At 42.5% G+C, this 26,322-nt stretch overlaps 1 protein-coding gene across 1 annotated transcript in view; it reads left to right on the plus strand.

Moving 5' to 3' along the window:
- Positions 1-19,986, plus strand: part of EPAS1 (endothelial PAS domain protein 1) — a 189,902-nt gene extending 169,916 nt beyond the window's left edge. The window contains exons 12-16 of the mRNA XM_068233035.1: positions 667-1,163; positions 4,705-4,828; positions 6,493-6,610; positions 7,639-7,809; positions 10,335-19,986. Coding sequence (XP_068089136.1) covers positions 667-1,163; positions 4,705-4,828; positions 6,493-6,610; positions 7,639-7,809; positions 10,335-10,486 — 1,062 coding nt within the window. The 3' untranslated portion in view covers positions 10,487-19,986. The remainder of the gene's footprint in view (positions 1-666; positions 1,164-4,704; positions 4,829-6,492; positions 6,611-7,638; positions 7,810-10,334) is intronic.
- The last annotated feature ends 6,336 nt before the right edge of the window (positions 19,987-26,322 follow it).

Below are 26,322 nucleotides of genomic sequence, written 5' to 3' on the forward strand. Positions count from 1 at the left end.
TGTCCGGCCATCTGTTCCTCAACTCAAGCTGAAGCGATCTTGGGTACTGCAGCAGGACAATGACCCAAAACACACCAGCAAATCCACCTCTGAATGGCTGAAGAAAAACAAAATGAAGACTTTGGAGTGGCCTAGTCAAAGTCCTGACCTGAATCCTATTGAGATGTTGTGGCATGACTTTAAAAAGGCAGTTCATGCTAGAAAACCCTCCAAAAAAGCTGAATTACAACAATTCTGCAAAGATGAGTGGGCCAAAATTCCTCCAGAGCGCTGTAAAAGACTTGTTGCAAGTTATCACAAACGCTTGATTGCAGTTATTGCTGCTAAGGGTGGCCCAACCCAGTTATTAGGTTCAGGGGGCAATTTCTTTTTCACACAGCTCCATGTAGGTTTTGAGTTATTTTTCTCACTAAATAATAAAAACCATCATTTAAAACTGCATTTTGTGTTCAAATATATATATATATATATATATATATATATATATATATATATATATATATATATATATATATATATATATATATATATATATATATATATATATATTAAAAGTGACTAATAAGCTGCTACTGTATTATCTGTTTGTAATGCAGTTACTATTTATTTGCTGAATTTGTTAAATAAACAAAATCCGATGCGATCTGAACTGTCTTTGTCCCGCAGAATGACTTCAATGACCTGGATCTGGAAACTCTTGCCCCATACATTCCAATGGACGGCGAGGACTTCCAGTTGAACCCCATTTGCCAGGACGAGTGCCCAATCAGCGACAGTGCCCCGCCCCCTCAGCAGACCATGAGCAGCATGAATAACCTCTTCCAGAGCAACGCTCCTCCCCCTCCTCCTCAGCAGAACCAGTACCTGCACCAGAGTTATGCTCCGCCCATGGCAGCCAAAGGCGGTAACCCCAGCCAGGAAGCCCTGCCCCGCGGCCTCTATCACGGCGAGAGGAAGTCGCCACCGCTACTGGCCTATCATACAGAGGCGAGTACACCCCTGTCCTCCATGGGAGGCCGGCCGAATATACAGTGGCCACCAGATCCGCCCGTCAGTTATATGCACCAAAAGTGGAGGCCGGAGGATCATTACCGCGAGTCTGGGCCGGACTGCACCACAGGACGCCCGATGCACCTGCACGGCATGCCGCTATACAAACAGAGGTGAGCGCTATCCGTTGCCATTCTTCATGGAGGCTGCCATATTTGTTTCCTTTTAAACAATACCAGTTGCCTGGCAGCCCTGCTGGTCTATATGGCTGCAGTAGTGTCTGAATGACACCAGAAACAAGCATGCAGCTAATCTTGTCAGATCTGACAATGATGTCAGAAACACCTGACCTGCTGCATGCTTGTTCAGGGGCTAGAGCTTAAATTATTAGAGGCAGAGGGTCAGCAGCACAGCAAGGCAGCTGGTATTGCTTAAAAGGAAATAAATATGGCAGCCTCCATATCTGTCTTGCTTCAGTTGTCCTTTAACAGCAATTGCTTAGTTTACTGGCAAATAGTGTGTAAGCAAGTAGGGAGAATTGCCAGCATCTTTATATAGACCCATTCCATAGAATGCTTTTGTAAAGAATTAAGGAAATACTTAGAACCCCCCATGAGGACATAGTAGTCCAAAACCTGTCAGATTTTTACCACCTACTGTAAGTGACAGCAACATAGGAAAAATGTAATTTATTGTGCATTTTACACCCTGGAGACAGGTGCTCCTTATAAGTATGTGTTTACATTTATTTTCATTTTTACGATTTTTCACGGTAGTGGTCATTTAAGTTTAATACCGGAATGAACCAGGTGTTATAGAGAACCTGAACTGAAAATAAAAAGTCAAAATAACCATACACAGGTCATACTTGCCTCCTGTGTAGTCCCCTCATTGATCTTTCTCCTCTCCTGCATCCCATTTGTCCACTGTGATCAATGGAATTCTCTGCCCTCCAATTTAAAAATGGCCATTACCCCCTGAGGGCTGGAACCCACAAGAGCGTTTTTTTGAGCATTTTGGCAGCGCTGCGATACGCTAGCGTTTTGCCAAAACGCTCAGCTGATGTTAATGGATGGGGCAACTTCCACAGGAGCGTTTGCGTTTCCCAGAAACGCAAACGCAGGACCTGCAGCATTTTGGGAGCGTTAGCGCTTCAATGTAAAGTATTGAAACGCTCAGCAAAACCTAAACTGAGCGGTTTTGCTAGCGTTTTGCGGTTCAGCACACTGTAACAAAATTAAAAATAATTCACAGGACCAATCAGGATAAAAACGCAAAACGCAAAACGCTACACAACCGCTGAGGAAAAAAATACACTGTTGCAAAACGCGACCGAAAACTCGCATGAATCCGCTTGCAAACCGCTCAGGCAAAACGCTAGCGGTTGCGTTTTGCGTTTGCGGATTTCAGTGGGTTCCAGGCCTAACAGCTTCCTGGTCAGCACACTGTTAAACTGTAACATTGCCCACTTGAGCCATAGGGAACCATTGACATTACCTTGCACTATCAGTTGTAACTGACAGCTGCTGAGATATAACTGACAGCAACTGGTATATTTCAGTTCTGACAAAATCTTGTCAGAACTGGAAGGGATCACTGTAAGAAGAAAATGGTGAGCTTCTGAGAGGAACTGATGATGAGGTAAGTATGTAATATTCATGTGCAGCTACGTCATGTGTTTATTTTAAAGAGAACCCGAGGTGTGTTTAAAGAATGTTATCTGCATACAGAGGCTGGATCTGCCTATACAGCCCAGACTCTGTTGCTATCCCAAACCCCACTAAGGTCCCTCTGCACTCTGCAATCCCTCATAAATCACAGCCGTGCTGTGAGGCTGTGTTTACATCTGTAGTGTCAGTCTCAGCTGCTCCCCCGCCTCCTGCATAGCTCCGGTCTCTGCCCCCGTCCCTTCCCTCCAATCAGCAGGGAGGGAAGGGATGCAGGCGGGGACTGGAGTTCTGCAGGAGGCGGGGAGGGGAGAGCAGCAGACTGACACTATAGAGATAAACACAGCCAGCTCTGACAAGCTGTTTGTCAGCAGCGTGGCTGTGATTTATGAGGGATTGCAGAGTGCAGGGGGACCTTAGGGGGGTTGGGGATAGCAACAGAGGCTGGGCTGTATAGGCAGATCCAGCCTCTGTATGCAGATAATATTCTTCAAACCCACCTCGGGTTCTCTTTAAATAATTTTACTCACTTCAGGTTCCCTTTAAGTAATAATTTACAGCCCAGCTGTGCTTTTGGCATGTTTTTTTTAGGGATAGTAATCTATGCATTTTATCTACATGGTTGATTCAGAAAGATTCTCTTTTGAATTCTTTCCCCTTACTTTTTCACCTCGGATAATTTATGTACTAAGAGAGATGAGGAGAGATGAATCATAAGTTACAAAGATGAGATGTATGTTTTGTGAAGCTATCCATTCTATTCTATTCCTTCTCAAAACTTAGCTCATAATTTACCCATCTCATTTTGGCCCTGATTTAATATTTCTCCCACGTTTTCTCGCAGGAGATATTTTAAATCTTCTCAATAATGAACTTTTCGGCATCTTCCTAGCAAAGAAAAAAATATAGTTTGAAGAAAAAGTTCCTAATTAACCATTTATTGTATGTTACTTTTCTAACTAACTTTATACTACTTTTTTTGCTTGTCCAATACTTGAAGCAGACCTAAACGCAAAACTCGCTCTCTGCTCTAAAAATAATAAGCAACAGCATAATAACCTTTACAAAAAATATTTTTTATTACAGCTTATAAAACTCTGACATCCTGCTGTGTTTCCTTCCTGTAATTCATGAGAACACAGAAAGGGTTAACCTCCTGTGTTTACATATTAGCACAGAACCTGGGCGCTGACGGCCCTGATTTACACTTGCTGATTACTTGCAGATAAGGGGGAATTAGCCTGGCTGTTTTCTATAAACACACACAGGGTGGATTTCTCTGTTTTTCTTCTCTCCTGTGCAAGAGTTTAGGTTCGCTTTAAAAAGCTTTACACAGAAAAGTGGAGATGATCAGTGAAATGCAAATGATTATAGCATGCATGCTAATTTAATACTTCTGATTTGGATTGGTACAATTTGCATGAAATTTTCACCCTAATCAGGATTATTTGCATCACATTGACCCTCTCTGTTAAAGGACACCCGAGGTGAAAATAAACAAATGAAATAAATGATTGTATCTATCTTCCTTCTCCTAAAAATGACTTTTTAAGATATTTCAGTTTTATTTTGTTTAAATCTACTTTTTAAGTTTTAACTGTTTTATTGTTTTTGCTCAATGACACATTCATTAAAGTATGCCAGAGCTAAAATCTGTGAACTATTGTCCCCTTTTATCTCCTTCCTGCTCTCAGAAGCCATTTTCTGCTAGGAAAGTGTGTTATAGTTGGAGTTTCTTATTAGTGAGGGTCACACTGTAGTCACTTCCTGTCTGAGTCAGGACGGAGTCAGCCACTTACATACCTGATATTTAACTCTATCAGGCAGAGAAACAAAAAAAAGGAACACAGCCTAGTTATTTGTGTGCTAGGCACTGTATATACCCATGTCTACCTCATCATGTCACATGTCACCTCGGGTAAGGAGTATAGGGCATTAGCTGGATCAGGCTGTGTGTGACCAGATGAATATTGGGAGTGATGCATTATGGGAAACCACAGATGCTCACTCAAAGCTGACAACATAATAATGGGAATTCTATTTTCAGGTCATTGGAAAGTTTTGGGCAGAGGGGTAAAGATTTACCCCCCACAGACATCCCGTTCTGCAATAACATGAAGAGGAAGAGACAGCTGGAATATGGAGATCCTGGATTCCCCCAGCTCAGTGTGGTAAGTGGCTGTAAGAACATGTCTCCTCCGGCACCACACCTGTGTGATTAGGCCGAAGTGGAAGCACCTGACCTCAACTTCCTGTCTGTGATGTAAATGCTGGGCCAAGGTCGGTAAAGCAGAAACCATTACCCCTTTAGCAGCCAAGTTATATAGAGGCATGCAAGTGCTCAAGGACATATTTAGCACATTGTTTTATCTCGTATTTGTTACATTTCCCTGCTTCTAATTAGTACTGCTGTAATGCGTATTTACAGCCATCTGTCACTAGGGGGCAGTGTGAGACAATAACAGAGGACTACTGCTTTGTTTCTATATCCTCTGCTAGTAGAGAGAGATCAAAGCATTCCAAGAATTTACAGCACAATGTTCAATCCAGTGACACTCAAATCTCCTCTAAGCCATTAGAAACTTCAATAGCGTTATCTGTTGAGATAAGTGCGCTGCTTTTGATCGACAGAACTCCTTGTGCTGTAAATTCTTGGAATTTTTTCATGTCTCTCTACTAGCAGAAAATATAGAAACCGAATGCAGAAGTCCTCTGTTATTGTCTCACACTGCCCCCTAGTGACAAGTGGCCATAAATACATGTTACAGCAGTACTAATTAGAAGCAAGAAAATGTAACAAATAAGAAATAACGTGTCAAAATAAATTGGCCGGGAGCACTTGCAAGCTTAATAAATTGCTGCTACAGGTTTAAAAACCATCGACTGATGAAGAAAACTTAAAGATAAAATAATTAAGGCGGAAGCCGATCTGGTGTAGTATGTAAAGGTGGCCACACACCATACAATTTTTTAAATATCTGTTCAATTTAAGAATTGCAATCAATTTTTCTGACTGATTTTTAATATTACAAAAATATGACCAATGTACCACACACACATATGTAAAATTTTTCCTCAATTATGATAAAAAATGATTGGAAACTCTGACAAAATTGCTAGGGTGTGTATATTAATAAATTGACAATCTAACACACACCATACAATCTTTAGAAATATTGAAGAAAAATATCTGGCATTCCGGATCGATAATCGAAGAAAACGGGAAATCCAATCGGATTTTTCAGTCGAATGAAAAAAAAAGCTTTTGATTTTTTCGGGAGATCCGATCGTTTTTATCGAATTGCCGTAAAATTTGATCATTTTATTGTATCGTGTGTGGCCACCTTAAGACTACCAAGAATATGAAAGGTGAGGCGATGTAATGCTCAAAAAATTGGGATACCATCAGGCAACCACTCTGAGGGTTTGTAGAGAATTTAGGCCCATCCCTACTAGTGTCAAAACAACTACTTACCCTACACTAGAGCATGACATGTCCTTCTAACCGGGAGGCACCCAGAACACTCACATGTAATAAAATAGTATCAAACCGATAGAAATAAGAGGGTGAGACTTGCCTCCAAGAAGATAACCGTTGGGTTTATACATTTTATTAAGTGCTTAGATAACGCGTTTCGTGGCACTTGCCACTTCTACAGGTCTGTAACTAAGCAGTTCATTGTAATTTATATTAATAATATATCCGAATAATAATATATGAATAATACTAATAAATAAAATGAGCTCATCTTCAGTAATGATTGCCTTTAGCAGCATAGAAGGGGAATATTGTATTTGCACTGTTATATGTATCACCCGTATTCTGCCCTTATAGGGGGAGTTACCGGAGAACGCCATACAGTCGCTCATGTGGAAAAGGATGAAGCCCTTCAGATCGCAGATGTGTCCACTTATGTCAGAGAAGAAATCCTTGAGCACAAGCGTCCTCACTGGTGGGTAGAGAGTTCTTGTCTCTTTGGGACTCATTGAACTGTTATATGTGTAGTTTCTGGTTACTTGAGTCAGTGTTAAGAATAGGCCTAGCTAAAAAAAACGTACTACACCCCACACTGCATACTTACCATGTTGAAATATACTCAGTGGCGTAAGTACCAGTAAAATCGCCTTGCGCTACCTGCATGTGGTAATTTTACTGCTATATAGTGAACTAGACCTTAGGCCTGTTACAATAATGGGTGCTAGGCCTCGGGCCCTCACAACCCCCCTCCCCTCGCCCCCTTCGCGAGTGCGCAAGCCGCAACACGCATGCACCCAACGGCTGTGACGCGTACCCGTGCGTGCACTCGCCCGCACACACGCCTTCCCCCGTCCTCCTGTTGTGTCCAACGGCCGCCAGCATGCGCGCTGGCAAAAAGGCAGGGACAGGGGACGCAGGGACTCGGGCTTTATTGTATAGGATACAGCCCCTATGTTACTTTAGGTACTTTTTAAAGTGGATCCGAGATAAACTTTTATTCATCGCATAATTGTGTTCCGTTCATATAGTTTATAGGGCATTCCTCAAGCCAAATACTTTTTTTTGTTTTGATTTAATACTCGAATTCCCCATAAACTAAACAAGCCCCACCCACATCTCCTCCAGAGTGCCTTGGCACTCTCAGACCTATGTAGCAAGGGCTTATGGGAGCTTAGTCTGGGCAGGAGGAGGCGGTGTTACTAGCCAGAGATTTCAGAGGCAGAGGGGAGGAGGAGAGGGGAGTGACGTTTTCACAGGCTGAGCACTGGAGATGCTACCAGCTTGCCTGTGTGTAAAAGTGACAAACAGAACATGGCCGCTCTCATTGTATCACAGGAATAAATAATCATAAACTGTTGAAGCTGTTTGCAGCTAGATATGCTGTGTAAACTATCTAAACTTTAGGTAAGATATATAGACAAGTTACTTTTTATAGTTAGTTTTTCATCTCGGATCCGCTTTTAACGAATATAGGTAACTCAGAACTGTTTACATTATTTTCAGATGACTTCATCTGCAACAGACACAGAGGGGTGAGCCAGCCAATGAGCCAGCAGCCACAGCCGCCCTGCACATCCAGCACCCCTGGGGACAGCAGAAAAACTCCATATCAGCCCACGTTCTTCAGTTGTAACTATAACGATTACAGCCAGCCCCAGTCACAGAGAGTAAAAGGTGAGTAGATCTCAGGAAGGAATTACTAATAAATGTAATGCTAGGTGATTGATTGACTTCCAATCCTTTTCCGATCGATTTCCAATAGAGGTGAACAGAAAACAGTCGGAAATCAGATTGGACATGTTGGATATAATCGATCTGACCGTAAATCTGCCAGAAAATCTCATAGTGTACCTAGTATCAATCCTCAATTCATGTATTTTTTTACATTTGGACCAGCAGGGCTGCCGGGCAACTGGTATTGTTTAGCAGGAAACACATATGGCAGCCTCCACGTCCCTCTCACGTCAGTTATCCTTTAACCACTTAATGCACCACTACAGTATATATACGTCCTCTGTGACTTCATGTAAGCCACGAGGACATAGATATGTCTTGTAGCTGAAGCACAGCTGCGCACGATTGGGCTTGCTTCTGTGTTCACCTTCAGCACTATCCGCTGCAGCACTAATTGGTGAAAGGGAATATATGTTCCCTGAGCTAATAAAATAGATTTTTACCATTAAAAATACTTTTATTTTCTCAGTTCATAGTGAAAAATACCCACTGTAGCATTTTTTCAGAATCCAATATCTTCACCATAAATTGTGACAGCAACGCAATCTAAAATTTGTTATACACAGTAGAAATAGTTAAACAACATTTGTGTTTTATATCTACAGTAGCACTTTTTATTTTTAAATTGGAATTGATATAACCGAGAAATAATGTTTTTTCAATTATTTTCCTTGTTTTCCTATTTGAATGCATAGAAAACAAAATTGTTCTAGGGAAGTAATGTTATACAATGAAAGCCTAGTTTGTCTTGAAAAAAATATATATTTCATTTAGGTGTCCTAAGTAGGAATAAAGTTATTGCTGATTTAAATAGGGACATAGCTAAAATGTCAAAACTGCTCTGGTCCATAAGGGGGAAACAAAGTCTGAATGCAAAGTGCTTAACCTCTTACCGCCCGCGTCACGCCGACGGGCGTGGCCGCGGCGGCAGCCCCAGGACCGCTTAAGGCCAATGGGCGTAAAGTCCTGGGGCCAGCTAATGCAGGAGATCGCGCGCAGGCTGTGCGCGCATCTCCTGCTTGGGGGGCGGAGCTCCGTCCCGCCTTCAGTCTCCGAGCGGCTATTGCCTCTCGGGAGACTGTTAGACGGCGTGATCGCTGTCTATTTCTATGTACACCGCTGCGATCGGCAGCAGCGCTGTACTGGTGACAGCCGTGCCGCACGGCTGTCCCCCTGGGGGACAAGAGAGCGATCGGCTCTCATAGGCAGAAGCCTATGACAGCCGATCGCTGCAATTGGCTGGCTGTGGGGAGAGGGGGAGGGAGGGGAGATAGTTAAAGAAACGGGTTTTAAAAAAAAAAACGGACATAAATATTTATAAAAAAAATAAATAAACATGGGGGGAGCGATCAGACCCCACCAACAGAGAGCTCTGTTGGTGGGGAGAAAAGGGGGGGGGGGGATCACTTGTGTGCTGTGTTGTGCGGCCCTCCAGCTTGGCCTTAAAGTAGCAGTGGCCAATTTTACAAACAATGTCCTGGTCACTAGGGGGGTTTAGCCCTGCAGTCCTCAAGAGGTTAAAAAGAACCCGAGGTGGGTTCTAAGAATCCTATTAGCACACAGAGGCTGGGTCTGCATATAATGCCCAGCCTCTGTTGCTATACTGTTTCCCCCCAGGCCCCCCCCCCAACTCTGCTGTCACCCATAAATCAAACGCCGTGCTAGCGACATAGCTAGCCAGCTATTTACATCTGCACTGTCACTCTCGCCGCTCCCCGCCTACGTCCTTTCCCTCCCCGCTGATTGGATGGACGGGACGCAGGCGGGGAGCGCCGATATGGAGGAGGCGGGGGAGTGGCGAGAGTGACAGTGCAGAGGTAAACAGCCTGCTATCGACACCCTGCGTGTCACTAGCACGACTGTGTGATTTATGGGGACATAGCAGAGAGCAGGGGGGGCCTGGGGAGAAACCGTATAGCAACAGAGGCTGGGCATTATATGCAGACCCAGCCTCTGTGTGCTAATAGGATTCTTAGAACCCCCCGCAGGTTCTCTTTAAGGTGACATACACCTCAGTCTGTCGCCAGATCATCCAGTAGAGTATCCCTCTCTGACTGGAATCTGCCCCCCCCGGGGTGTTTGAATTTGAATTCCCACCAGGGTTGTCTGTAACCCGTGACCCCGCCTCATTTAGTGACATCAGTATGTAAAGCGGTGTCGCGTGCTATAGGTACCGGATGCCGTTACCGCCGCGTACCCAATCGAGCTCTTGCGACTTAGATTATTCAGCATGCCCAATCGATCCCTTTGACCGATTTTTGAACAAATGGAAATCAATATTAACGATCGATCTGGTGGCCATGTTGCAACATTCATATCTGCAAGATTTGATCATTATGATCAAATCGCCTGGATATCGTAGCCAAATATCGCGTAACCTACGGGCACCCTTACAAACCATATTCGTTATATAAATATTCCCTGTCAAACGCACTAATCATTTTAATTCTTTCTTTTTATTCCAGCTATGACCAACCGTCTCATCGGCCCGACATTTGAATGGTATCTGCTGCCGGAGCTCACGAGATATGACTGTGAGGTCAATGTCCCGGTGCTGGGTAACACCCACCTTCTGCAGGGCAGCGACCTCCTGCGGGCGCTGGATCAGACGACATGAGTAGCTCCGCCCCTTTCACACACTTTATCATTTTACAAAAAAAACAAAAAAAAGCAGCTTCAGTTCCTAAATATTCTTATTTTCCCAGTAGACCGTTCCCATCAGCAATAAGAATCTCGCGAGAAAAACTCACACCTTTGGAACTTTTGTTCACAGTACCAAATAGTGGCCTTACTGAAATGACGTCAGATTGAAAACAGAGAGATTTTACGTATATGCGTTTTTACCTGCTGTATTTTTTTTTTCTCTTTATTTTAATAAAAAACAAAAACAAATAAAAAAAATTAAGATGTGTATAGTATAGAAAAATGTTTTACGCAGTCTGATATCCCTGTAAAAGTAATTTATATTTTTTTAAATGGCCATAGGTGAGGTTTTTTTTTTTTTTGGTGCATATATCCGCTTTTTTGGGCAGGAATCTGAGCTATAGTGGAAGATGTTACTGTTGCAGATTTTGGAGAATTCACATTACTGTAAACATTCGGCAGTGCCTTGTAGTTCATTGAGTTTTTTTTTCCCGATTGTCAGTGCCATGAAAGAAGGCTTAAAAGTGGACATTCCCATATTGAATGTGACCAAAGGACATATCATTACTTCAGACCAGGAACCTATTTGGAGCTCACGGCAGACTTTATACATACACTAGGCAGAGAGCATTTGTTTACGGCAACCAAAGGACAATCCTCTTTCGTTATCTTGTGTGTGAACGAGAGCGATGCAAAGCTGAAATCTGATTGGGTGTAACTGCACTTTACAATGTTAGTTGTCCTGTTTCGCTCTTACTTACCCCGACTGTGCTTGATATTCGTTATTTTCAGTGTTCCAGTCCAGTTATTTTGTGAAGACACAAAGGATTTTTTGGCTGGTCAAATGCAGCCGAACTTTATCAAATACTTAGATGCGCACAGTCTAACTTGCTAACCGGTGGTGGTTAGTATCGGTTGTGGTTGCTTAGTATAGAGGTATGCAGTCCCTAAGCTGAACCACAATTCTGAACCCAATTGCCTCTTTTGCAAACAGTTGTGTTTGAAACCACAGACATCCGCTCCGACAGCATGCGGTATACGTACTTACTGATGTGACGTCAGTAAAGTGAGGGCCGATTGGTTGCTTTGTGTCCCTGAATTTTTCATGATTGGTCTTTCACACCTTATGAGGTTCCAGCTTATTAAATAACATCGGACTTCTGATTCCTCCATCTGTTTTGGAAGTCCAAGTCCATCAGTTGACCTTAGTTTTCCCAGACTGGGCCAAGATTAAAAATATATATATATATGAATGACACCAAGGTTAGTTTTTGAGCATGCATTTGTTGTTTTTTGATCGGTAGAGGCTCAAAAATGTACCTTTACAACAGCTGTTCATACTATATATATTAAGTTGAGAATTGTATGGGATGCGGCTCATCTGCCTATGTATTATAGTCCTTTGGTTACCTTGGCTTTCATTTGATAGTCGGGTGTCTTACTTGGTGTAGAACTGGTCTAATGACGATATGGGAATGCCGTTGGAGGAAGTTGTGGTACTTTTTGAAAAATTGTGGAACTTAGTGTAGCCAACCGAGGGGACATAATGCTCTGTTGTATCTCCCAACTCTCCGTTTTATAAGGGGAATCTTGTTCATTTTACAAAGGAGGTGAGCTTAGAAAAAAAATATATATAGGCGTGGTTTTGCACAACTATGGTGAAGGGGTAGAGTTTGGGTGAATTGTAGATGTTAGACCGTTGGGAGATAACCTGTAGCATTCTGCACACTCTGTATTCTAAGCAAGTCCAAATAAAAGCTCAACTGTTCTCTTTTAAGACCTGATAAGTTGAGAAGGCGAGTGTCCAATGACGTTAATGTATGGCATAATAAGCATTTCCTGTTTGTGTTTTTATATCTAGATGCTGTTTCTGTTTGTTTTGTTATTTGTTACTAATCTACAAGGGTTTTAATCATACCTACAAGGGGGATAATCTCCTGTAATGTTGCACAATTTAACATAACAAACCTTATAGAATACTGTATAGGCCGTTAACACTTTATATGCTTTTTTCGACCATTAATGCTTTAGGTAAATGCTTCTTTTTTTTTTTTTTATTGGTACCATTATTTTTTTTTCTGTACATTTTTTGACTTCAATGTTTCGTTTTTTTGTTCTCTTCGATGTAGCAACAATGGTTATTGTTCATTTAATACTACATGCATTATACGATCTATCCAATGGATGTTAAGAGTATTATTAATCATTTTAATGGCAAATTTTCATTCTACCATATGGCGTTCTTGTTCCCCAGACACGCTGGCGATTGCCGTTTTGAGGGAAGAGTACAAATTCATTTCGACAATAACTATGTACCTCCTTCAGGGGGCGATCATGAACGAACTGATTGGGTTCTTCTGCATAATTTTTTTCCTCAAAATGGCATCCTGCGCTGTGTTTAGGTAACAAGTACACTTTAAAGGCCTGTAAACCTAAAATACGTTTATGTTTTGATTAAAAAAAGTCTGTACATAAACATTCCGTAGACCATAAAACCTTGAGTTTTATGGGAGAGTGTTTGTACAGTCTGATAAAGTGCCGGTAGGCTGGTCTATGATGTCAGCCATTTTGTAAAATCGACTCACCACTGGAGATGGCAAAAATTTTACTCCGTTTTGGAAAATCCCTCTCCCCAAAATCTTATATTTGTGAACATCACTTCTAACAAGCCACTGAAACAAATTAAATATATCACTGTTATTAATTGTTCTTTTGTATATCAACCAATTTGTAAATTAGGTTTACGGGCCCTTAAAGTTGCAATAGACAACATACAGTCATTGTTTTTTTTCAGTAGCATTATGTTATTGATTTTTTGTTGTTGTACTTATAAATATATATATATATATATGTATAAATATACATGCAAGTCATTCAGGGTATCACAACTGTTTTTATAGCCTAACTTGAGTTAGTTGATAGCTCTTCAAGTGCAAATATTTGGGTTGTATTGCAATATTTTCCTAAGGGCATTGTATTTGGCATACTATACGTTGTATTGACACCTGTATATATGTATCGAGGTGCATTACCAACCCTCTTTAGTGGTGATTGGCTACGCATTTTTGGGGCTTGACCACACTCAGGAAGCTGGTTTGTGAAGCAGTAGCTATATAGGCTCTTGATTTCTTGCCATCTAAACCAGGTCTGTTCATTTTAGTCCTCAGGGGTCTTTCAAAGGGTATGAGATTGCAACGATGCCTTATCTGCTTAAAGTGATGTGTGTAATATTAAATAAAATGAACTTTGTACAGCTGTCATCTGACTGTAGTTCATCGATTTATTGAATATTCACTCTTTATATTCTTTACCCTAACTTTTCCCCATGTTCTGGCCTTCAAGTCAAAGCATGCATGTGGCTTGCTTGGGTATAGAGTTTTTGTGAGGGTTCAGGAGTTTGGGCCAATGCTTGAAGCAACTTTTACAGCTGCTGGAATTATCCAGTTGCAAGAGGTGTTTCCACAAGTTGTTCCTTTGGTGGTCTCAGTAGATGTCATAGTATTTGGTTAACACCAAAAACTGGTCAACTTGTAGCTTTCTGGAACCCATGGTTGCAGGGCCAAATTCATAGTCTTCTTCTCTTGGGTGACCATTTTGTATGCCTCCCCAAATGAAATTTACACCAGTGTTTGGCTATGCTTTTGCTGAGAACTCTGCTAAATTCCTCCATGATACTGGTTGACAATGTTTCCATAGAAGACTTAGCAGGACCTGGGGTGGTACAGAAGGTTCAGCCAGCCCACTCTCCAGAATTGGTCTACTAGCAGTGCAGAGTAAGAGAACAAATTGACAAAACTCTGTCCAACACAGATAGCATTTTGGTTCTAGGGATAAATATAGGCTATGGTTTAGCAGGGGACCATAAGTGACCCTACAAACCAGGTCTGGGCTTAATAAGATACATTTACTATTATGGTAAAAGTTGGTTGACACATGAAGAAATGTGTCCATCTCTTTTATACTGATGCACTTCAGTAGCTCTGTCCATGAGTAGGTGCTGAAGTGCCACTCATGATATTGCAGTGTGATGTCTTGACAGCTGTGTAGTCCGAAAGTCAAGTCATCTGCAGAGCTTGCTACCGTACTCATCAGGTCAGAGGGTTCCACTGAGTTCTGTTGGCTGGTACTTGTCTCTTTCTAGTAACTGCCTAATCTTTTTCTTTACCTTGAGGGAATAAAGTTGACCTGTCTTGTTCAGAGTTTTGTCTTCCATTTTGTTAACTGAGGCGGAATAACAACAATCCGTTCTCTAAGGACTAGTGACATCAGATACTTCTGTAATGCCACTACGACTAGCTCCATAATAGTCAATGAAATTGGGTCAGAACAAAATGGTTGTCACGCAATAAGAGAAATCCACACCAGCATTGACAACCATAGAATTAGTCAAGGAGTTTACAATTTTGACAAAACTATTAGGAACTTATGTCTACTATCTAAGCCAGGGGAGGAGAAGGCAATATGCATATTTGGCCCTAAAACCTTGGTAAATGTTGTATCTGTACGTAACCCATTGTATAAAGCTGTGGGTAGACAGGTTACATAAAGCAGAATGGGCACCCCATTGGTTGCATCATGCCCTTTCACTAGATCATCCCATCTTTATAGCTTTGTTCCACCGAAGTGGAGGAACGGTCACACACTGGTGCTGTTTTGGGGTTTGTTTGTTTGTTTTTGTTTTGTTTGTTGTTTTATTGTATTCATGCATGACTTTACTGTTCTAGCCTTGAGGGTCTCCATGTTTTTTTTGCCATGAAATGGTTGTCATTTAGATACAAGTTCTTCTTTAATCTTTGGAAATCAATGGTGTACAGTATAATCCAATTTATTTAGACACAACAATCGTAGGACATTAATCTAGACTCTTCTCATGCTACGTAACATTTCACCTTTCCTCCAACACCGTACAATAGTTCTTAACACTGGCTTAACACGAAGAGAAACAAGTTAGACGTCTATTAACCTACTTTAAGGAAGCACTATCGCCAAAAATTGTAAAATTGTAAAATGTAGTTGTATACATAGGTATAAAAATGTACATTAGTTCCAGAGTAAAATGCACTATAAATGTATTTTTTACTATGACACTCTCACTTACAGTAGGTTGTAAAATCTGACAGGTTTTGGACTCATCCATTTCCTCATGGGGATTCTCCTGGTTTTCTTTATTTTTAAAAGCACTTACTGAATGGCAGTTGCTCAGTCTAAGGACCACAGCAGTGTTAAAGTGAGTAGTGAGGCCAACCAGCATGTCTGTCTAGGTCCTTTTCATAGAGTGCTTTTGTAAAGATGATGAAGGAAATACTGCAAATCCCCCATGAGGAGACAGACTAGTCAAAAACCTGTCACATCTTTAATGCCTACTGTAAGTAACAGCAACATAAGAGATACCGGTAACTAATTTTTGGTGCTTTTAACCTGGAAAAAAATCAGATAAATTCACATATATTTACATTTTTTCCATATTTTTGCGATAGTGGTCCTTAATTTTTTTATTAAATATATTTGCTTTCATGTTATACTAGGAGAGAATGTTTTTGTGTGTGTGTTTGTGTGTGTGTGTGTGTGTATATGCATGTGTATATTTGTGTGTGTGTGTTTAATTTGTGCCTATGTGTGGAGAAAGACAGGGTGAGGTGGGGATACTAGCAATATGTTATATGCACTACCTGGTCACTGAGGAGAGACCCTCATACCAGGCTCCAAATTTCAGGTCAGATGTTCTCGTTTCTCTGAACAGTTCAGAATCCCTCTGCTTGCAGTCAAGTCGTCTCACGAATCAGTCGCAAGTTGCCTCCTTGGCGTCTGTATATATTCACTTCTTTAAACTGGAGAATCTTAAAGTGGTCTGAAAGCCAGCATTTCTACTTTGCTCTAAAATATTCCTAACAGCTTGAAAGCTACTATCCCAGAAAAGTAATTCTAGCAGAACATCACTGAAATGGTTATGCAAAGCACTTTGTCCTGCTATTCAGCTTCAAATCCGCATCCAGACTGGAGATAACAGTATCTTTTTTACTTGTTAAACACAAATGTATCAACACTGGAATGTAAACAAACACACTCTGAGAAACTGTCGCTGCTTCAGGCACACACAGTGTTCAGAATAGCTCATTAGAAGATTTTCATATGTAATAAAAAGCAGTTCTAATAGAAAAAGAACAAAATGCAATGCCAGCTTTCAGGGCAAGAAAAACGACACTTTGGAAACTTGTAATTTGTAAACAGATAATATTATTTGTGCACAAAAGCAAATATGATAACTGTATGAGTAATACAAAGTAGGAAAATACATTTTTATTGAATATTATGTCAGTTTCAGACCACGTTAAGGCATTTTCATAATCTGCTTAGTTATGCTACTGAGGGGACACTTTTTAATTCCTCATTTCAGGTGCTTGAAAGCTTGAACAACCATATGCACAACATTGCCATGAAAAAAAATACCAACAAGCACCATAGAAACAATAGCCAAGGGGCGGGGTTTACATGATACCAGAGATGACTTAACAGGAAGCAGGGCGGACCTACATGCTGGGCGGGGAAATATATGAATCTTACATTACTTAAAGGATTGACTTGCATGCAAGTGAGCGTGTCTGCTTAGATGGTGACCGCCATTAACAGGCTAAACCGATGATCGTGAGCGCATAATTTGTCCATTTCTAAACCAACCCACAAAATGGCCACTGTCACTGTGCGGACAACAGATATGCAAAATGTAATTTAGTAGTAGTCTGTTTTTTGGGTATTTTTGTGTGTGTTTTAAAGCGCACCTGAACAGCGAGATATTGAGGCTGCCATTTTTTATTTCCTTTATAACAATACTAGTTGCCTGGCAGTCCTGCTGATCCTCTAATACTTCCAGCCATGACCCCTGAACAAGCATGCAGCAGATCAGGTGCTCTGACTGAAGTGTGACTGAATTAGCTGAATGCTTGTTTCAGGTGTATGACTCAGACACTACTGATGCCAGAAAGATCTGCAGGACTGCCAGGCAACTGGTATTGCTTAAAGCGGATCCGAGATGAAAAACGAACTATAACAAGTAACTTGTCTATATATCTTATCTAAAGTTTAGATTGTTTACACAGCAAAGCTAGCTGCAATCAGTTTTAATAGAATATGATTATTTCTTCCTGTGATACAATGACAGCAGCCATGTTGTTTGTAAACATTACACACAGGCAGACTTATCTGTATCTTGAGCCATCAGCCTAGTCCCCTCTCCTCCTCCCCTCTGCCTCTGAAATCTCTGGCTAATAACACCTCCCCCTCCTCCTGCCCAGACTGAGCTCCCATGTGCCCTTGCTACTGCCAAGGCTCTCTGAAAACCTGTGGGCGTGGCTTCTTTAGTTTATAGGGAATTGGAGTATTAAAACAAAAACAAAAAAGTATTTGGCTTGAGGAATGCCCTATAAACAATAGGAAAGGAACACAATTATGCAATGTGTAAAAGTTCACCTCGGATCCACTTTAAAAGAAAAGAAAAATGGCAGCCTCCATATCCCGCTCACTTCATACAGGTGTACTTAAACAGAGAATACATCTCACATGATTGTCAAATCTGGCAAATTCCATGATTGCAAGATCAGTGAAATAATCAACTTTTGTAAAAAGTATTCATCGATTAACCTTATTCTATTATTAGCATGTTTCTTTTCATTTGTATCTCTAGCCTAAATAATGTTTTCAGTGTTTGATGGAACAAGGTTGCCAAAAACCGAACATCGGATAAAACTGTGAATCCTCAAAGCTGTCAGCATCTCTCACTATATCATGATGTAAACATGGAGTGGTTCATAGGCGTGGCCATTTTTTTAGCTGTGAGTGGCAAGATAGTGTACTGGTTAAGGGCTCTGCCTCTGACACAGTAGACATGGGTTCAAATCTTGGCTCTTCCTGTCCAGTAAGATGCACCTATTTAGTAAGGAGACCTTGGGCAAGACTCCCTAAGACTGCTACTGCCTATAGAGCATGTCCTAGTGGCTGCAGCTCTGGCACTTCGAGTCTGCCAGGAGAAAAGTGCGATATAAATGTGCTGTGTCTTGTCTTAGCTGTAGTATTCTTGACTTTCTCCTGCCCCTGATCACGGGTCCCCCAAATAGCAATTGCTCATAGCAGTAATTTTAGACCAGTTGTTGTGTTTGCCACCCCAGCAGGAATTCAGTTGAGTCTCCCTCTTCTTGTAGCACAATGTATGCCAATTGGCTGGCCCGGGTGTACATGTCGGCTACAGGACTGCCACCACATTGTCATCCTAAATCACCATGAATTATAATTTCGGTGCGCACAATATAAACTTTGTACAGAGTTTTAGTAAAGTGGTCACAACTAGTGGTGACCATGCCAAGTAGCTACACGTAATCAAAGTTTAAGTGAGATTAGGCTGCCCGTGGCCAAGGGGGGAGTTACCTTACCCAATGCGTCCGCTTCAGACGATGCGTTCCATTTTTATACCACATCACTCCCATACTTCCTTCATGGTACGCCTTTAAGGCTCCGACCAGTACTGCAAAGTACTTAAAGATACATACCTTTCAGTAGCTTGTGCTCTCCTCTTTCATTTGATGCCTGAATCGCCGTTCTACACCAAATCGTTTTCGTTCGATTTCAATTTAAAAATCGCGGCTGTCATCTTGGCTATGTTATAACTTCTGGGTCACCCCTGTCTTCTCTGTTAGAGAAGTGCATCACTGAATGAAGCAGGAAGAGGAAGTGACATGCATGGCCATTGCAAGAGGCTCCTCCAGAGGGGTCATAGCACGACTTTGTTGAAAGTCGTCTGGCTTAAAGGCATGCCCATGAGAGGTGCTCGGAGTCCCCTAAGTAGCTACCTACTGAGTCCACATCTTTACAGAGAACCCATTACAATAAAGCAAAGAGGAACCAGTCAGACCACAATGGGGCAGTGAATAAGGGAACAAGTTGGCTAATAAAAAAACATTTACAAACTTGATCATATTGCTGTCCTATCTTGCATTACCCAATTTGCCAGATGAGCAGGCGTTGACTTTTTTGAAAACCTGTACATAGATCTTTTTTGCTCTTAAGGGTGTTTGTGTCTTTCTTCCCAGCAAAAAAAAAAAGGATTTGCTTTGACGATAAACCAAATGAATCCTGTTTTGTTTTTTTCCTACGGTGTATTGACTAGTCAAAGTGCGTAGTGTCCTTAGCAGGTCTGTACTGACGTTAAGCACTTGAAGGGTTCATCACACTTGAACAATGGTTGTTTTGCCATCTGTGTAGTTTGAGCATTAAGCGCCTTGATATTCTAGCAGCAATTATTTTTTTGTAGGCTATTTCAGACAATCCGAGTATTGGTATTAACCAAAACTATCAGTATAGGGACATTCATTCCTACGCAACACTATGTGGCTGAATTTGATATTATCACTGTATGGAAAAGTGATCTGAGTAAAGCAATGTATTTTTTTTGACACTGATACAATATTAAAGTATACTGATCTTTCACTGTGTGGTTTTGTGTCATTCCTACATGCGGGTGCTGTGAATGCATGTTAAAGTATAATCTGCCTAACATAACTAATGTGTTTCATTTATATTTGAATAGCTTTGCATTTGAATATTATTAAAGAGCAAAGCACTTCAATTACAGATTAATAGGACAGGATTTGTTTAGGAAAACGAAACAAAGCTTGTCAAAAGTAAACACCATATAACAGGAAAAAATGAGGCAAGCCTTTGCTCATGTCACTTAATATTCAATTTAAAAAAAAAAAAAAAAAGCTTAAAACTTTGACATAGGGAAGGAATAAATTGAATATTAAGGGACACGAGCAAAGGCTTCCCTCAATTTTTCCTTGTTATATGGTCTATAGAGGATAGCCTACTCCCTTGCTAATGTAGGGTAACCACTATTTAAAATTTCCTGAATTCTTTAGCAATTTTGGGGGCAAAGCAAATACCACATTGCTAACACTGCTCCATAAATTCCCATTCAAAATTCAAACACAAAGGGCCCGTTCAGACTGCAAAATGCGGACGGCTACGCATGCGGACCGCAACGCGTACGAACGCACGCCATCCGCGTTCGTATGCGTTGCGTGGCTGATCCCATCACTGAAAAGTGAATGGGACAGCCGCGCGTTTTTGTAAAATCTGCGTGCAGCATGCGTTCCCGGACCGCACAGGTCCGGAACGCATGCAGTGTGAACATCAGACATTGCACTTTATGCAATGTCTGATGTCCTGTGTGTCGGCCACCTGCACGCGTTTCCGAAACGCGGCTGGAAACGCGTGCAGTGTGAACGGGCCCTAAGGCCCTGCCCCGTTCACACTGCACGCGTTCCCTTCCGCGTTTCGGGAACGCGTGCAGGAGGCCGACACGCACGACATCAGACAGTGCATATAGTGTACTGTCTGATGTTCACACTGCATGCGTTCCGGACCAGTGCGGTCCGGGAACGCATGCTGCGCGCATTTTATGCAGAAACGCGCGGCTGTCCCATTCCCTTGAGTGAATGGGATCAGCCACGCAACGCATAGAAACGTGGATGGCGTGCGTTCGTATGCATTGCGTTCTGAACGCATGGCCATCCGCGTTTAATAATGTGAACGTGGCCTTATCTTGTAACTCTGGATCTGGAACTCTTTTAATTAATGCTTGTGACCATGATTACATTTAAAGGAAACCAGAGATGTTTAAATAAGCAGCTTTTATACTTAGCTGGAGCTTCCTCCAGCCCCATGTTGGCTGTGGGCTCCATTGCTGTTCTCGTGTGCCCCTCTGTTCCTCTGCTGTGTGCCTCAGTATATATCTCAGTCAAGGTTGCATGAGGCTGGAGGAGCTTATTTAAACATCTCTGATACACTTTCATTCGTAGATCTAACGTGGAATCCATCTTTTCTACATTCTGTCTGCTGTGTCCATAATACCATCATATGTAAAGTGTGTGCAATTGCATCTCCTTTTGAAGTGTGCTGTAATGACATTTGAATAACACGTAGCCAATAATGTCACTGAAATGGGAAGACTAGACAAGTGTTGTGCATTGAGACAGCTGACAATGCAGGAAACTCTCTGATGTGTGTATACATGTAAAGTGGGGCCTAGTGTTACCTAAATAGGATGTCAGTCTCCATTCATCAACACAATTATACTGGTGCCTTCTTGCACCACCTGCTATCTCTGAAGTCAGAATCTTCCATTCAAGTGGTAACCACAGTGGGGGAAGGGGGTATCTGACTGTCTGATTGTGTTTATGTATATAGTCACCCCTTCCTATAGGCTGTCAGTCACTAGGGAGGCGTGGCTACGGCAGTGATTACAGCCAAACCCTTTCCCCTGCGTTGCGGACTTCATTGCTGCTGCTAATAAGAACTGAAGGTAGAATGAGGTTTAGCATACTGGCCAAAGTCACCACCTGACATAGGAGACCAGGGTTTGAATCTGCACACTCTTAGATACCAAATCTAGTTTATTCGATTGCGTGACACACCATTCTGTACTGTTACCTTGACAAAGGGGACCCTGAGGGGCCCCGAAACGATTCGTTGGTTTTTGGAATGGTGTGTCACGCAATCGAATAAACTAGATTTGGTATCTAAGAGTGTGCAAGCCCATTGGATATTTTGTTGTGGACTTTGATATGGCTCAGCACCTCGACTGTGGTGTGCGATCCCACACTCTGTGCACAGGGTTTGAATCTGGGCTGGAGGCAGAACCTAGTCGGCGAGTAGTCCTTAGGCAAGACTCCCTAATTCTCCAGGCTGGCCTACTGAGCTTGCCATCAATGGCAGTAGCCCTCAAGTGCTTTGAGCCTTGCAGGAGAAAAGTGTTGACATGATGAGATAAATGTGTATTGATGGTACCATTCCTACTTAGAACTTGTGAAAAGCAGATTGTAGGAGGTGCCAGAATGTATTAAAAAAAAAAAGAATTAAACCGGTTTAAATTTAGAGAAGTGATGGGCTTACCTCCAACAAACCATATCAATTGATTCATTGAGAACATTTTTTAATAAACCTAAAAATGAAACTTTATAAACACTAGGATAGAGGAGATGAGGGGAGTGAAACTGACAGCCAACAAAAGGTTTAGAAATGTATCAAAAAATACTTTATTAACATAACAAAATTCATATAAAACTCATAAATAAAAATGCACAGCAGTTGGGTGGCCACCCCGCGAGCAAACCGACACACTGAACCAATAGTCTCTGTGGCCTCAAATCCCAAGGGTGGAGGCCAATAGTTAATATGGGGAAAACCGATCAACAAGTCCTCAAAATCCTCGGAAGCTTAGACAGCAACAAACTTGTATAGGCAAAGTAGTTAGTATGCAGTTCCAAGGAAACGGATCTGAACCACAGGCGGTTGTGTTAGTAAGCAACCACATCAAAGATTAGTATTGCACAAGCAGCAGAGTAAGGCAGTGCAAGCCAGTGTAGTAGCGTTCAGTGCAGACACAGCCTGTATTCAAACTTATCTTACCGACCAGTTACGGGTTGCGAAACTCAGCAGGCAGCAATGGCTCCTATAAGGACGATTCAGTAAGTCAGCAGGGCAAGGATGGGGTTACCCCAAACATAGAGGTAAAGGATAGTGCAGAAAGTAACCTCCGTGATGAGGGGTCCAGCCAGGATGGCTACCGTCCAATGTTGTGTACAGTGCACCAGTTCAGTACTGCGTGATGTCGCTCAACTGCAAGGGCGGTGGATCCCACTCGATGTAGTGACCTGCTGGACTGGTCGTGGGCTGTGACAGGCTCCGGCAGGGTAGCAGGGGGGCCCCCTTCTAGCTGTAAGGCATGTCCACGCCACGCAAGCCCGACATGTTTCGCTGGCCAACCGCCAGCTTTCTCAAGGGAGGCGTGGTAGATAGAATGCTGCGTTGATAGAAGCCTTTTGAAGGCGCCGCCGATGCGGCGGAAGTGCGTGGACTCCCAGCAAACACCGCGCCCCCCATCCATCGGCCGGAAGCAGGAAGACAGAGATACCTGCGCTCCAGACGACAGACAGGGGGGCGGGCACATGCTGTAACCCACCCCCCGAGCCCCGCACATGGAACGCAGGAGTCAAAACAACACTGCGCCACCAGACGGGGAAAGGGGAGGAGGAAAGACGGAGCGTCACGCAAATCCATCTCAAACATAAAACATCAAACATAGGTAATGAACACATGAATCTTCATGACCAAAATATGTATCACACAATAACCTTATAATGAATACATATAATAAATGGCTTACAAAATACCCATGGACAGGACCGACCTTATTAAATATGAAAAAATGTATGGCCAATATAGTAAATGCCATACTTAGCACATATGGGTGCATTTATAGAAAAACGCAAATTTATGGGGGAGAGGGAAACTACCCAATCATTCTCCCAATATAAGCTGAAAAGGTCAGTACACAGTAAGGGCATAAGGCTAAAACCGCAGTGAGACGCCCCGCGTAGACACAGGTGAAGTGCCACAGACATCAGAGCGGGAGGAATGGTGAAAAACAAAATGAAACTTCTGCTATTCGTGATTCCCAATGCTGACTTTGGGATGGTGCACACCAGAGCGGTTCTGGAGCGTTTTTAAAAACGCTAGCTGTTTGAAAACCGCTTGGGTAATGTATTTCAATGGGCTGGTGCACACCAGAGCGGTTCGTTTTTTCCAGAAACGCAAACTCGGGGGCTGCAGCATTTTTTAGATTTCTGAGGCGTTTCTGCCTCGGTGTAAAGTATAGGAAAGTGGAAAACCTCTCTGAAAAATGCCAGATCAGAGCGGATTTCCAGGGGTTTTTGTTACAGAAGCTGTTCAGTAACAGCTTTTACTGTAACAATATATGAAATCTGCTACACAAAAACGCTCCAAAAACCGCTAGGCATGTGTAGAAAACGTCTCTAAACATACCTAGAATCACTCTGAAAATTGCTTCAAAACCCTCTAGCGTTTTGCGGATCTGCTAGAGGTTTTTGGTGTGCACTGGGCCTTTATCAGAGCCGAAAAATCTGCTGCAGGAAGACAAGATGCCTATATGCAGCGCTACATTGACAAACCTGCAGAAAATGCATAATGCCAACATGTATATAATGATCACCCGAGATACTAAAACCAATGATATAATCAGGGCCAGTTCTAGACTAGAGGCAAAATTGTGAGGATTGCACAGCACCCAACAATTTACTCTGCTTCATTTAATGTTCTCACATGACACGCTGCAGCTCAATGCAATAGCACACTGGCTGGTTGTGAGTCTGTAAGGGCCCTTTTCCACTAGAGCTTTGAGATTGCTGAATCGCAAACCGCTAGTAATTTTCAAATCGCTACGGTTTGCTTTTTAACATAGGAATAGCGGTAGGTCATTTCCACTACCGCGATTCGATTTTTACTAAATCGCACCGCGGAACGATTTTTGCCATGATTCATTTTGCTATGCAGTGCATAGCAAAATCGTGATCGCAAACGTCAGGAAATCGGCGGGAAATTTTGGACTTTTGCTGATTCGCAATCGCTAGCGATTGATAGTGGAAAAGGGCCCTGAGTCTCGTTCTCTTCCTACTCTGTCTGCATGCTGTGTAAACACAGCACAAAAATCTCTGCCGCCTGGTGCAAATGTTTCACCTTGCCTCATGAGAGAACCAGCCCTGGATCTAATATTGTGTAGGTTACCTGTGTGCCACCAGAAAAGCTTTGCCCAGTCAAGGCATAGTATTAATAATACATGCATCACATGACAAGCAGGAAGATTGGGGAGCAGGAGGCATGTATGCAGCATAGAGCGGTTGGCTGCAGGGAGGGGCAGGAAGACCTGATCCAGCACTGGAGCAGGTAAGTAGAATTCCCTGCTGCACTATAAGGCGACAATGGCTCATACTCACTCAAAAACAGAATGTGATGATTTTCACATAGTGATATCATTGTACACTAGTGTGAAGAAAAGTTCAGTTTTCCATTGCCCCAATGCTGCAGCATTTTTTGTCCGGTTCCGTTACGCTGGGCAAAACGGTCCAGAAAATTAGGGCCTGCAGCAATTTTTAGATTCGAGGACCAAAACTTATGGCACGTATCCATACCTGGATTGTGTCCTGGCTGGATAGTGTGCTGGTTAAGGGCACTGCCTTTGACATGGGAGACCAGGGTTCGAATACTGGCTGGGGCAGTACTTATTCAGTAAGGTGTTTTTCAGAGCGGTTTGCGTTTTTCTTATACTTAACATTGAGGCAGAAACGTATCTGCAATCCAAAAAATGCCTCACCCCGGGAGGATTCGTTTCTGCAAAACGCCTCCCGCTCTGGTGTGAACCACCCCATTGAGATACATTGACCAAGCGTATCCGCAGCCGCAATCGGCTGCAGAAACGCTGAAAAAGCCGCTCGGTGTGCACCAGCCCTAAGGAGTTCAAGGCAAGACTCCCTAACACTGCAGGGTGGCCCTCTTGGGCGTGTCCCAGTGGCTGCAGCTCTTGAGCGCTTTGAGTCCAACAGGAGAAAAGCAGATGAGAAGGTTATGGAAGGCACACTGTCTGGATATAGTCGGGTGCTTGACACTGGGACATAGGCAATGTCTCGATTGAAACAATGGTCAGATATGTCAGCACACCGTTTTCAAATACTTAATGCTCCTTTATTGAGCCATATATTTCCACAGAAATGTAGAGCCTCTCCATGGAAATATATGGCTCAATAAAGGAGCATTAATGAGAGTCTGAAGCGAGAATAAATCTCGCTTCAGAGCTCATAGTTAGCAGGGGCATGTGTGCCCCTGCTAAACCGCCGCTATCCTGCGGCTAAACGGGGGTCCCTTACCTCCCAAATCCCCTGTGAGCAGCGCATCGCCTCTTCTGGATTA

The sequence above is a fragment of the Hyperolius riggenbachi genome, chromosome 4, assembly GCF_040937935.1.
Source record: "Hyperolius riggenbachi isolate aHypRig1 chromosome 4, aHypRig1.pri, whole genome shotgun sequence".
Taxonomy (NCBI): domain Eukaryota; kingdom Metazoa; phylum Chordata; class Amphibia; order Anura; family Hyperoliidae; genus Hyperolius; species Hyperolius riggenbachi.